We start from the raw sequence: 13,029 nt of genomic DNA, 5'->3' as shown, positions 1-13,029 counted from the left end.
ATGTTCAACATAAAGTACCAATAGTCTCAACATTTCTCTAGCGTGGTTTATTGTACTCATGTAGTCGATTAATTAAATAATATATTGAATCAAGTAACACACAACTAAACAAGGCATATAGTAAGCTAGACTCTACCCCGAGCATGAATACCCATGGCACATGTATATACACTCGTTACCTCATATATACATCACCCCTGCATATAGCAAATTAGTATAAGAAATTTTCTCAACCAAAGCTAGGCAAGACACTTACCTCATCCAGGTTAGGTCAAACCTCCAAAATCGCGTTTCCGTGAGAAATCACCTCTAACCGGTTTGAATCAAGCCAATAATCTATCAAGGAAGTCAACCAATTCCATAGGAGATAATCTAAATCAATAAAGCCTCGAGCATTGAAGAATTCCACAAAAGTTAAAAAAAATCAACCCTAGGTCCGCGTGACCGAAACCTGAAACCAATACCAGAATTTGATGACCCATAACCCGTCGAGTCAAAATATATGATTAGATTCTAAAATAGAGTCCAAATCGGTACTCAAATCCTCAAAATAAACTTTCTTAAAGTGTAGTCAAAACTCCCAAATTTCACATTGAAATTCCAAGTTTTTTGCGTAGAAATTAAAGTAGATCCGTGAAATATAATCACAAATAGGTAAAAATCACTTACCTTCTTTTCTTGTATGAAACTCCCGATGAAAAATCTCCCCTTGCCAAGTTTAGGGTTCAAAATATGAAAGAATAAACTAAAATCCCGAAATTCCATCTCTTAACCCAGTTGTTGATGTCTCATTTGCGACCAAAAGTTCACAATTTGTGGATGTTCGCAATCGTGACCAGAAGTTCGCAAATGCGAAGTTCGCAATTGCAAGAAAAAGTTCGCAATTGCAATGTGCCAGCACCAGCAATCCCAAACTTCAGCAGAATGATCCGAAACCACCTAGAATTTATTTGGAACCTCCCAGACACAAATCATATATGCATTTCTTTTATAAAACATGTTATGAAACTACTCGAGTACTTAAAACACCGAAAAGAGGTCGTCTTGACCCAATGTTGACCATCGTCAAACTCCAACTCCGTAACTTAACTAGTATACTCAACCAAAGACCCAAAACACACCCGAACCTCTCGGGACTCCGTCTAATCATACCAACGATTCCAAATACATTATCCAAATTTATCAAAACTCTTGAACTATCATAAATAGCATCAAAACCAAGAATCGAAGACCAAGATTATTCTCTCAACTTGCAAACCTTCAAACATCGTCGAACGCATCTGTATCATATTAAATCAGCTTGGAATGAAACCAAACGTTGCACACATGTTTCTAATGACAAAATGGACCCATTCTAAGTCCCGGAATAACAATCCAAACCCGATAGACTCAAAGTCAACTCTTAGTCAAAGATCCAAAATTCCTTTTAAGACCCAAGTTTCGCATCTATACACTATATAAGTCTAAACAAGCTGCATCAAGCCATAACCATATTCTAGGATATAATCACACGACGTGCCATAAAACTCATGAACTCATAGTAAGATATTTAGACTGTAATAGTAGCTCATTACTAAACCCGGTACCGGTAGCATACCTCATATCAAATAAAACCTTGTTCCAAACCTTCACAATAATGATAATTATGTAAGAAACATGTACAAAATCGTAACCATCACCCAATCAACAAGCCGTGGAGATCTCTAGCCCGATTAGAACCATTGCCAAACTCTGAGCTGATTAATGACATTATTATCTAAACATACCTTATCCAAGTCTGATTGCACTAATTCAAGTCAAATAATCTCATATTACCCAGTACACGCTATTCAACTGACAAGCCACACCAAATGCCCCCTGTTCACATATGACGCAATATGTGCAACCAACAAGCAAGAACTCGAATATAACCAAAGATGGAAGAAGAGACAAATAAGAGAACCGCCCAATAAGTTCAACAAATACCACTGCAAAGCACAACTCTATGAACCCATCTCACAAGGCAGAAGCAAAGAACACGACATTAGCACAAAGAATCATGTCCTATCATAACTCCGTTGCAGCACGTAGTTCGATCCAAACATATCAATCCACACAAAATACTTATCTATCTGTAACGCTCACAATCAACAACCACATACATATCAACAGCAAACACGCGAAGTGCATGACCATAACCACGGAGAAACATATATCACAATATACCACAGATGGGAAACCATAGTCAAGGTGCAATAACCAATTCAACACCCCAAGGGCCATCTTCTCGAATCTCGCCACAAGTCCCGAACAGAACCACATCATGTATGTGAATAGTCAAGTAGTCTCACAACCCATTTGTAGCTTAAGAGAGTAACACATGAGACATCAGAACATGAATAAAATCAACTCTAGCCAGTGACACACCCAACAATTGATGTGCTGAGTAAACATACTTGATCCAATGTAAAGTACACATTCCCACTAGGCCTACCAAGGGACCCCCAAATAAATTCCGACCATCTTAGAATAGGCAAATAACCTTCCAAAAGTTCATAGTAACATATTCGTAACATAAACAATTAGACGTCTTACTCTTAACATATCTTCACGGTCCATAACCAAGGAATAATTTGTCTCTGAGAACATCCTTTCTCTAAACCTCAAGACTATAAGAATTTCCATATCCGGTCCTAACTCTACCAATCAAATGACTAACACACCACTCAGACACAATCATCTCACATCAAATACTCACATAAATCTTCTGAGCCACGTAGCACAACTTGTACCTCAGCAGCCAACAACCAGGCGATTACCGTAATACTAGTCAACTATCCGCAAGTTAAAACACGACGCGTCTCCTAACACGCACATATTTCTCAGGCGATACAAGATAATGCAACATCCTCTTAAACATCTTAAATCTCCCATGTCGTCTGAAGCGCATGACCTTCTCTTCGAAACTAAACCACAACCTTTTACTTGAACTCTCAATTCCACATGGAGCACCGCAACTATCATGCTAACTTATGAAAATACAAAAATCTCACAATCAACTCTAAATCACAAGAAGGATAAATACCTCATCAACCAAGAACCTTCCATTTAACTCAATCCCGGAGAACAAAATCATGACACATAACGAACTCCCCCTACCTGTAGAGTAGATCAACTACATGTCGTGGCCCAACCATCGCAAACTCTTCGGAACCCATTTGCAAATAATCAAATCATTAGAACTAAATCCCTCCAAATCAATATCGCAACAGATATTTCAATATATTCCAACGGTTATTAGGGGCTGCTGTTATTGTTTTTGCTGGGTCTATTGGAATGGTTATATTCTCTATTGCAACAATTAACAATTGTAATTTCTAATATTTATGGAAGCAAAATGAGAAATATTTTTCTATGCAATGAAATTTTATACACCATAACTTATATAAACCACGAAATAAAATTAAAATATCCAACTAGCGTTATCCATATACAAAAACAAAGTATGAATACATTGTTTGATCAACAATTCAAAAATCAAAATAGATGAGTTTGCATACAGAAAGTTCTAAACTAAAATATCCTTGAACATTATAATAGAAAGTCTTACAACGATCAACAACACTCAAGTAAGGTCTTCATCACTGCTTTCATCCGCAATCGCTGCACCTACAAAAAAAAATCAGAAATAATTAAATAAATTAGTTTTAGAAAATTGAATCACAAAGTAATTGAATAACCAATTTGATAACTCGGAAATTTTCTAACTCTCCGAATTCTTAAAATTTTCGGCAACAATCTAATAAAACTCTTCATCATCACATAAAACTCTATAACGTAGAAGAAGCCAGCAATCAAGTAAGTCCATAAATTGAAAACAATGAACAATCAGCAAACTCTTCAACATCACATGGCATTCAACCAACTAATATGGAGATTATGTGATACTATTGGTTTTGGAGTTAATTGCCACTGGTGGGCGATTAGTGATGAATTTTCCAGAGAGAACTTACAAAACAATATTGATACCACTAATGAAATAAGATAAAAGAGACATATTCTGAAACACCAGGCAAAGTATTTAGTGAAAAAATACAATTTGATACAACTACGAATGGAAGCCAAGGCATACAGCCTCCACAGAAATGTCTTCTTTTATTATGAACATGAAACAACCATCTTGAGTCTATTGTTTCCATGACCATTACCAAATTGAACCAAAACTGCAAAATAATTCATGCTGTTATGCACTAATTCCCAACCACAAAAAGCTCAACTATTTTGGCGTTCTATTGTAACAAAAGATTATCTCTGAAGTCTACCATAGCTCAATATCTCATAAGCAACATACATATTTTCTCAAGTGTCAAGTAGCACTTTAAGTCGAAACTCGTCATATGAAAGTTGTTGCGAAACAATGGGTCATCGAAGTCATAGTTATTAACTTGCTATAAAGATGCAACCCAACTATGTGATTGAATAATCCTAAAATCAAAATTAGTGCAATCGAGAATGTTTTTTACAATGATGACTGGATTGGAAATGGTCCTCTCAAAGAGATATTTCTAGATCTATTCAAATTAGTGCAACCTCCTCAAGCAACAGTGGTAGACACTTATAGCCAACAAGGGCGAAATTTTACCTTCAGAACACTTCTAAACGATTGGGAGGTTGCTAGCGCGACTGAACTTCTAAAACTGTTCGAGGCTTTCAAAGGTAGATACTAGAGCAGGACAGCCTCCTTATTCCCCCCCCCCCCAAAAAAAAAGAAGAAGAAGGGGAGGACAGTCTAACTCCGATTTCTCTTAGCAAAATATGCTGTTTTTTTTAAATATATGCAGATCACAACAATGTATATAAGAAAATTCTACCCCCCGCCCCTACCGAAACTCTCAAAAACTATTACATTGTAAACGAGTTAATCCCTGGAATGAGCTGGCCTTCTTTTTGCTATTAGTAGATGGACGACGGATTGGTTGCAAAGTTGTTTCTTGTGCAGAGGAAGCTTCTGCCGGTGAATTATCACCCAAAGCCTCTAGAATAATGTTAGCATCAATATCAATTTCGGAACATTGAAGTCGTGCAGGGACATCTGCAACAACTTCTTGACGGATAGTTGTCTTTTGTTCCTCAATTTTTCCCTCCATTCTATGTATCTTCTCCTCCATTTATTACAGAGAATTTGTAGCATTTGAAGAAGGTTCAAAATATCCTACTCTCTCACAAAGAAGTTCTTGTAACCCCCCGTCCATACAACTTCGATGTCTAGGATGTTCAGGTCCCATGACAGATGCAAATGCCTCTACGGACTCATTGCCATTTTCATTTTGTTATGCATCAATTTCCTCCATTTCAGCCTACGACACAAATTCATAAAGATAGAATTCCAACAAATAAAAATTAAGCTAATAAAAATAAATAATAGATCTCGATATAACATCAGATAACGTGCTATAACATATTAAAAATATAATTCGATTTGTTACGCTATTTGTGCACATAAGTTAAGCAAATTAAGAAAAAAGCAAGAAAAAGGAACAACAACAACATAAGATATTTATTAACATGATGAAGTAGATGTATTAACATCATAAAAGATAGGCATAGAAACATAGCAGCAGCAATATGCAAAATAAGCAATATTGTGTTCCTCTTCAAACTTTCATAAGTTATAAGCAGTAGCAACCATTTTTGCCATAATAAAAAGAAGAAAATTAAAGATTCAAAATTCTCAAAATTTTACTAGTTGTATCTTCATACGAGCACTTGTATGATCGCCCAAGTTTCCTTTTTCCTGTAGCTACATAGAGTTCCTTTGAAGATAAAGGATCCGAAGATTCCTTGCCTTTTTCCTAGTTATATGAAAGTGAGTTAGCCTTCCTGGTGATCATCCATTAACTAAACAAGAGCCAAACTTGAGAAAATATTTTCCATGAGTTGTTAGTAATATACCAACTTAGATTGAATTAATGCAAAACTTCTTTTCCCAGTAGAGTGAGGATTCTTCAACTTTTTTCGGTTCTCAATATTAGTTTTGGAAATTCTCTGCAGGAAGAAAGAAGCACCAAACAACAGCTTATAAGTAGAACTTGCGAAGTATATAGTAAACACAATAAAAGCGAAATGGGAGAACGGAAAATTATAAGAAAAAACAGCAGCAACAAGTGGAGTATACGCAGCAGTGACAACAAAGGAAAAGCAACAGAAGTAGTTAGGCTATCAGCTAACCTAAAAACACTTGATTCGAGCATCGAGGGTTTTGAGGCTGGATTACAGAGCTTGTACAAGCAATTTATCAACATAATTAAAAGAAGAAGTATATCTGACACGAAGTTATAATTAAATCGTAGCTTAAACTTTTGCGCCATTATTATTCATCATTGTAGACCAACAGAATTTAATGTTTGGCAGCACTTCTATGAATACAGTGGACTTACTGTACATGTTTTTCCCACTGATAAATCTTAGCTTAAACTAGTACTCCCTATGTTTCAATTTATGTGAATTTATTTCCTTTTTAGTCTATGCCAAAAAGAATGACCCATTTCCTTATTTGGAAACAATTTACCTTTATGCAATGATTTATAGCCACACAAAATATATGTGCCTCATTTTACACCACAAGTTTAAAAGACTTTCCTCTTTTCTTAAACTCCGTGCCCAGTCAAATGGGTTCACATAAATTGAAACGGAGTGAGTACATGTTTTTTTGAAAATCATGTATGAAATCATACGTTTATAAATGTTGTTGCCAAACTTTTTTCCAAATACTTAATCAGAAGAATGAAAGCACCAAAAACTTTATGTTAATAATCTAAATACTTAAACTTTATTCTTGATTAATTCAAAGAAAACAAGAAGGAAAAACAGCAGCAGCAGAAGTGAATACGCAAAAAAATAGCAGCAGTGAAGTAGAAAAAGACGAGAAAAAACAGCTTGAACGAGCGAAGTATACGCAACTTTTTTGACAAAGAAAAAGCAGTGAAAGACAAAAAAATAACAGTTAAAAAAGAAGAGCACGCACGGTAGCAACAAAGTGAAAGAACAACAAAACAAAAGAAGCAACGGCAGTTACGACAAAGAAAAAGCAGTAAAAGAAGGAAAAATAGCAGTGTAACGACCCGGCCAGTTATTTTGAGAGTTGTAGCCTCGTTCCCCCATTTACAGCTTATTTTGTACTTTATAGCTGTTATGTGACTTGCCAGGGTAGTCGGTTTGAGTCCGGTGTGATATTAGAATGAAATGAGACACTTAGTCTCAAGGTTGAAAGCTTAAATTGAAATGATTGACCGGATGTTGATCTTTGAGTAAATGACTCCGGAACGGAGATTTGATGATTATGTTAGCTCTGTTAGGTGATTTTGGACTTAGGAGCGTGTTCGGATGGTGAATTGAAAGTCTGTAGTGGAATTAGGCTTGAAATAGCGAAAGTTAGAATTTTTGAAAAGTACGACCGGGAGTGGACTTTTTGATATCGGTGTCGTATTCCGATTCCGGATGTTGGAATATGTCCATAATGTCATTTGTGACTTGTGTGCAAAATTTGGGCTGAATCGAATGTGATTTGATAGGTTTCGGCATAGTTTGTAGAAATTGGGAGTTTAAAGTTTATTAGGCTTGAATCTATGTGCGATTCGTGTTTTGATGTTGTTCGAGGTGGTTTGAAAGCCCGACTAAGTTCGTATGTTATTTTAGGACCCGTTGGTATGTTTGGTTGAGGTCCCGGGGGCCTCGGTTGATTTCGGATGGTTAGCGGATCGATTTGAAGTTTGAAGGAAGTGGTGAAGCTCACCAGCTTCTCGTTTAATCGCACCTGTGGAGTGGGGATCGCAGGTGCGATCTCCCAGAAGCTAGAGGTGAACTGGATAAGCGGCCAGGGAAGAGGTGAGAAGAGGTCGCATGTGTGAGGTCCTTTCCGCACCTGTTATACCGCAAATGCGGTTGGGCTTACGCAGAAGCGGAGCTGGGCTGGCCTGGGCAAGACGCAGGTGTGAGGAATTAACCGCATCCGCGATCCCGCAGGTGCGAGCGAGGCTCCGCAGATGTGAAATTGAGAGAGTGGACTATTTCCGCATAAGCGGATGGAAGGCCGCAGAAGCGGCACCGCAGGTGCGGAACATGGAGCGCAGATGTGGGCCTGAAGAATATAAGTGACTTCCGTAGAAGCGAGGAATTGATCGCAAAAGCGGTTCCGCAGGTGCGGACATATGGTCGCAAGTGCGAAAAGCCTGGGCAGATTATTAAAAACAAGGGTTCGCGATTTTGGCTTTATATCAAACATTTCAAGCACAGTTTAGGCGCTTTTCATAAATAATATTACTTCCCCATTTATTTTCGCACCTAATTAACGTATATCTAATTGGTATGGTTAGACTCGTGGTTGAGTGGACTTTCGGGTTTTGTGAAATTTATCGAATTTCGAGACGTGGGCTCAGGGCCAACCTTTGAGCCGATTTTTAATTTTGATTAATAACTTAGCATTTTCTTATGGAGTTGATTCTTTTAGTCCATATTGATTTTTATCGCATTGTTTATGGCTAGATTTGAGGCATTTAGAGGCCGTTTCGCGAGACAAGGGTGAGTTGGAGTACATATTTGCTCGTATTGAGGTAAGTAATAGTTCTAAATTTGATTTTGAGGATACGAAACCCCATATTATGTGTCTATGTATTTGGTTTTGAGGTGACGCACATGCTAGGTGACGGGCGTGTGCTCGTGCACCGTAGGAATTGCGACTTGGTTAAATTCCGTGGAACCGTGTAGTTGTATAATCTATTGTTATATGTACATTCTCCATGTAATAGAGAAATTTAACTACAAATCATGTTTAGACTACGTGTTGGCATTGTAGGGACTCACAGGGGTCGTGTACATGTTGAATTATCTGCTAAATTATTGTTTGTACTCAGTCTTCATTTGTATATTACATCTCGGTCTCTATTGTTCTTTTTTGATTCATCGTATCATTGCTATCTGGGTCGCTTATTATGAGTTTTGAGAGCCCGACAGACTGGAGAGGTTGACGACCGAGTGAGGCCGAGGGCCTGATTGTGAGGTATTATACTATAGCACGTGAGTTGTCTGTACGAATACAGATATTACACTATAGCACGTGAGTTGTCAGTGCAGCACGTGAGTTGTACGTGCGGATCCAGATATTATATTATGGCACGTGAGTTGTCCGTGCAACACATGAGTTGTCCTTGCAGATTATAGTGCTTGAGCTAAAGGAGCCCCTCCGGAGTCTACACACACCCCTAGTGAGTGTAAGTACCTATTGAGTGTGAGTGTCGAGTGCTGAGTGTTGAGTGAATGGGAAGGTGGAGTGACTGTGGCCCTGAGAGGATGCATTTGATTTCATTATTGTTGCATTAACTGTCATGTACCATTGTTTGAAATTTCTGAAAGATATTACACTCTGTTTCACTTGAACTAGTCATGTAATAACTGTTGACCTAATTTATCGAACTTGATAGCATGCCTACTTTCTTATGTTGAAATCACTGTAATTGAACTATAACTGTGAAGCTCGTCACTACTTTTAGTTCTTTATTTAGTATTGTTACTTGCTGAGTTGGTTGTACTCCTACTTCACCCAATACTTCGTGTGCAGATCTAGGTGTTCCCGGACACAGTGGGTGTTGATTTCCGCGCACAGTTGATCTTCTGGAGATTTCGAGTTAGCTGTCAACATTTCGTAGACCTTGTTTCTCCTTCCCTATCTTTCCACTTATTGAATTTGGTTTCACATTTTCATAGACAGTTTTTTTCGGACTTGTAATGTATAGATACTCATGTACTTAGTTGGGTTTCTATCCTGTTTATAGGAAGTTGTTATCATTTAAACTATTTTAAATATGTTTTCTGTGAAGTGTTGGACTTATTTCATAAATATCGGCTTACCTAGTACCACGATAGGCGCCATCACGACAGGTTAAGATTTTGGGTCGTGACAAGTTGTTATCAGAGCCTTGATTACATAGGTCTCACAAGTCATGAGCAGGTTTAGTAGAGTCTTGCGGATCGGTACAGAGACATCTGTACTTATCTTCGAGAGGCTGCCGAACCATTAGGAAATTTCACATTCTTGTATTCTTGTTGTACGGATTTATTGTTCCAGTAACTAAACTTCTATATCCTATTGTCCATGGTGAGGATACGTGCTACCAGACAGGATGGATAGCCACCACTACCACCAGCTAGGGCCACGAGAGGCCGAGGTCGCGGTAGGGGTAAAGGTGCAGCTCTTGCACCAGCTGGAGAAGTACCTGCAGATCCACCAGTTGCTCCAGCTCAAGAGCAGATTCCAGATGTAGTTAAGCTAGTGTGGCCAGCTCAGGCACCAACTGTGCACGTTCTGATTCCAGGCCTCCAGGAGGCATTGGCCCAGATATTGACGGTCTGTCCAGGCCTTGCTCGGGTGGTATCGGCTCTGGCTGCGCCAACCACTTCTCAGGCTGGGGGAGGTAGTCATACCCCTGCTGCCAGCCGAGCCGGTTACGGCTGCTCAGGCCCCGGTGGTCCTCGTTATGATTGATGATAGTTAGAGGAGACTCGAGAGATTTGAGAGGCTTCGGCCTCCATCATATAGTGGAGCTGAGTCGGAGGATGCCCAGGGCTTCTTGGACAAGTTCCAAGGGATGCTTCGTACAACAGGTATTTTGGAGACTAGTGGGATCTTGTTCATTACTTTTCAGTTTTCTGGGGCTTCCGTCAGATGGTGGGAGGCTTATGAGAGGCACAGGCCGGTTGGTGCAACACTACTTACATGGCAGGAGTTCTCCGTTCTCTTTTTGGAGAAGTTCATACCGCAATCTCGCAGGGAGGAGATGTGCAGACAGTTTGAGTAGCTTTGGCAGGATGGCAAGTTTGTGACCCAGTATGAGATGAGGTTTTCTGAGTTAGATCATCACGCAGTTTGGTTGGTTCCCACTAATAGGGAGAGAATCATGAGGTTCATTTATGGCCTCTTATATCAGTTGTGGTTGCTTATGACTAGGGAGAGGGTATCTGGTGCCACTTTTGACGAGGTGGTTGACATTTCTCGGCAGATAGAGATGGTTCGAAGCCATAAGCGGGGTGAGAGGGAGTCCAACAGGCCTCGAGGTTCGGGAAGCTTTGGTGGTGTACCTTCTGGGGACAGTCCTACCACTGTAGGAGTCGTCATTATAGGCCCGCTCAGACAACTCGTCCAGCTCATCGTGGTGCATCAGCTAACCACAGTTCTTACAGTGCTCATTCAGTGCACTACCAGCGCAGAGTTCTCACCATGCCTCATCCGCTCAGGCTTCTATAGGTAGTTCCTCGGGTTATCTAGAGCTGCAGTTCTGTCATAGGAGGGGTTGTTTCGAGTGCGGAGACTTTAATCATATCAAGAGAGATTGCCCTAGGTTTTTGAGTGGAGCTCCACAGCAGAGTTCTCAGACGATGGAACCAGCACCAACAGCTATGCCACCAACTTAGCCAGCTCGTATAACCATCGAAGGCTATTGAAGTGACTAATTCCTGGAAATTAGGAGGCGTTAAAAGGTGGGGCCCAAGCAATTAAAGGTCGCCCTGGAGGGGAGGTCGAGCAGGGTGCGGTCAGGACCGATTCTATGCTATCCCTACTAGACCTGATGCTGTTGCCTCTAATGCAGTGATCATATGTATTGTCTCAGTATGCCACAGGGATGCCTATGCATTATTTGACCATGGTTCCACTTATTGATATGTTTCATCGTATTTTGCTCATTATCTAGATATGCCCCATGAGTCCTTAGTTTCATCTGTTCGTGTATCTACGTCAGTCAGTTATACTACTGTTGTGGACCGTGTATATCGGTCGTGTGTAGTGTCTATTGGGGGATTGGAGACTAGAGATGTTCTATTATTGCTTAGTATGGTGGACTTCGATGTGATCTTGGGTATGGACTGGTTGTCTTCATATCATGCTGTTCTGAATTGTCACACTAAGACTGTGACGTTGGCGATGCCGGGGTTACTAAGGATCGAGTGGAGAGGTTCTCTAGACTATGTTCCCAACAGAGTGATTTCATATTTGAAGGGCCAATGGATGCTTGGGAAGGTTTTTTTATCGTATTTGGCCTTTGTGAAGGATGTTAGATCAGATACTCCTACTATTGATTTTGTCCCGGTGGTGCAAGATTTTCTAGATGTGTTTCCTGAGGACCTGTCGGGCATGCCGACCGACAGGGATATCGATTTTGGTATTGACTTGGTGCCGGGCACTCAGCCCATTTCTATTCTACCGTATCGTATGGCACCAGCTGAGTTGAAGGAATTGAAGGAGCAACTTCAGAAACTCCTTGATAAGGGGTTTATTAGGCCTGGTGTGTCTCATTGGGGTGCTCCTGTCTTGTTTGTAAAGAAGAAGGATGATTATATGCGAATGTGTATTGATTATTGCCAGTTGAACACGGTTACAGTGAAGAACATGTATCCATTGCCATATATTGATGACCTATTTGATCAGCTTCAGGGTGCCAGGTTGTTCTCCAAGATCGACTTGCGTTCAGGCTATCATCAGTTGAAGATTCGGGAGCCAGATATCCCGAAGACTGCTTTCAGGAGTCTGTATGGTCATTACGAGTTTCTTGTGATGTATTTTGAGCTGACCAATGCCCCAACATCATTAATGCACTTGATGAACGCTGTATTTCAGCCCTATCTTGACTCTTTCGTCATTGTGTTTATTGACGACATTCTGGTGTCCCGGAGCCGTATGGATCATGAGTAACACCTGAGGACTATGCTGCAGACCTTGAGGGAGGAGAAGTTGTATGCAACATTTTTGATGTGTGATTTCTGGATAGATTCAGTGGTATTTTTAGGCCATGTGGTATCGAGTGAGGGGATCAAGGTAGATCCAAAGAAGATAGAGGCGGTTTAGAGTTAGCCCAGACCGTCCTCAGCTACGGAGATCCTGAGTTTTCTTGGATTGGCGGAGTATTACCGTCAATTTGTAGAGGGTTTCTTGTCTGTTGCGACACCTATGACCAGATTGACCCAGAAGGGTGATCCGTATAGGTGAACCGAGGATAATGAGGA

The 13,029-nt window shown here is 40.0% G+C and overlaps 1 protein-coding gene across 16 annotated transcripts in view; it reads right to left on the bottom strand.

Moving 5' to 3' along the window:
* Positions 1-3,413: 3,413 nt before the first annotated feature.
* The window catches only part of LOC107790112 (uncharacterized), a 44,030-nt gene continuing 34,414 nt past the window's right edge, over positions 3,414-13,029 (bottom strand). For 12 of the 16 annotated variants that reach the window (XM_075242027.1, XM_075242025.1, XM_075242031.1 and 9 more), the window contains 3 exons: positions 5,932-6,024; positions 5,723-5,831; positions 3,414-3,648 (listed from right to left, as the gene is read on the bottom strand). In XM_075242027.1, the coding sequence (XP_075098128.1) occupies positions 3,605-3,648; positions 5,723-5,831; positions 5,932-6,024 (246 nt within the window). In that variant the 3' untranslated portion in view covers positions 3,414-3,604. Of the gene's footprint in view, positions 3,649-4,621; positions 5,337-5,722; positions 5,832-5,931; positions 6,025-13,029 lie in introns of those variants that run through there. The other 4 variants (XM_075242036.1, XM_075242033.1, XR_012704423.1 and 1 more) reach the window with 3 other exon arrangements.

The sequence above is a fragment of the Nicotiana tabacum genome, chromosome 21, assembly GCF_000715075.1.
Source record: "Nicotiana tabacum cultivar K326 chromosome 21, ASM71507v2, whole genome shotgun sequence".
NCBI classification, from domain to species: domain Eukaryota; kingdom Viridiplantae; phylum Streptophyta; class Magnoliopsida; order Solanales; family Solanaceae; genus Nicotiana; species Nicotiana tabacum.
Note: the sequence above shows the minus strand (reverse complement) of the source record. Positions and strands in the feature narration are given on the sequence as shown.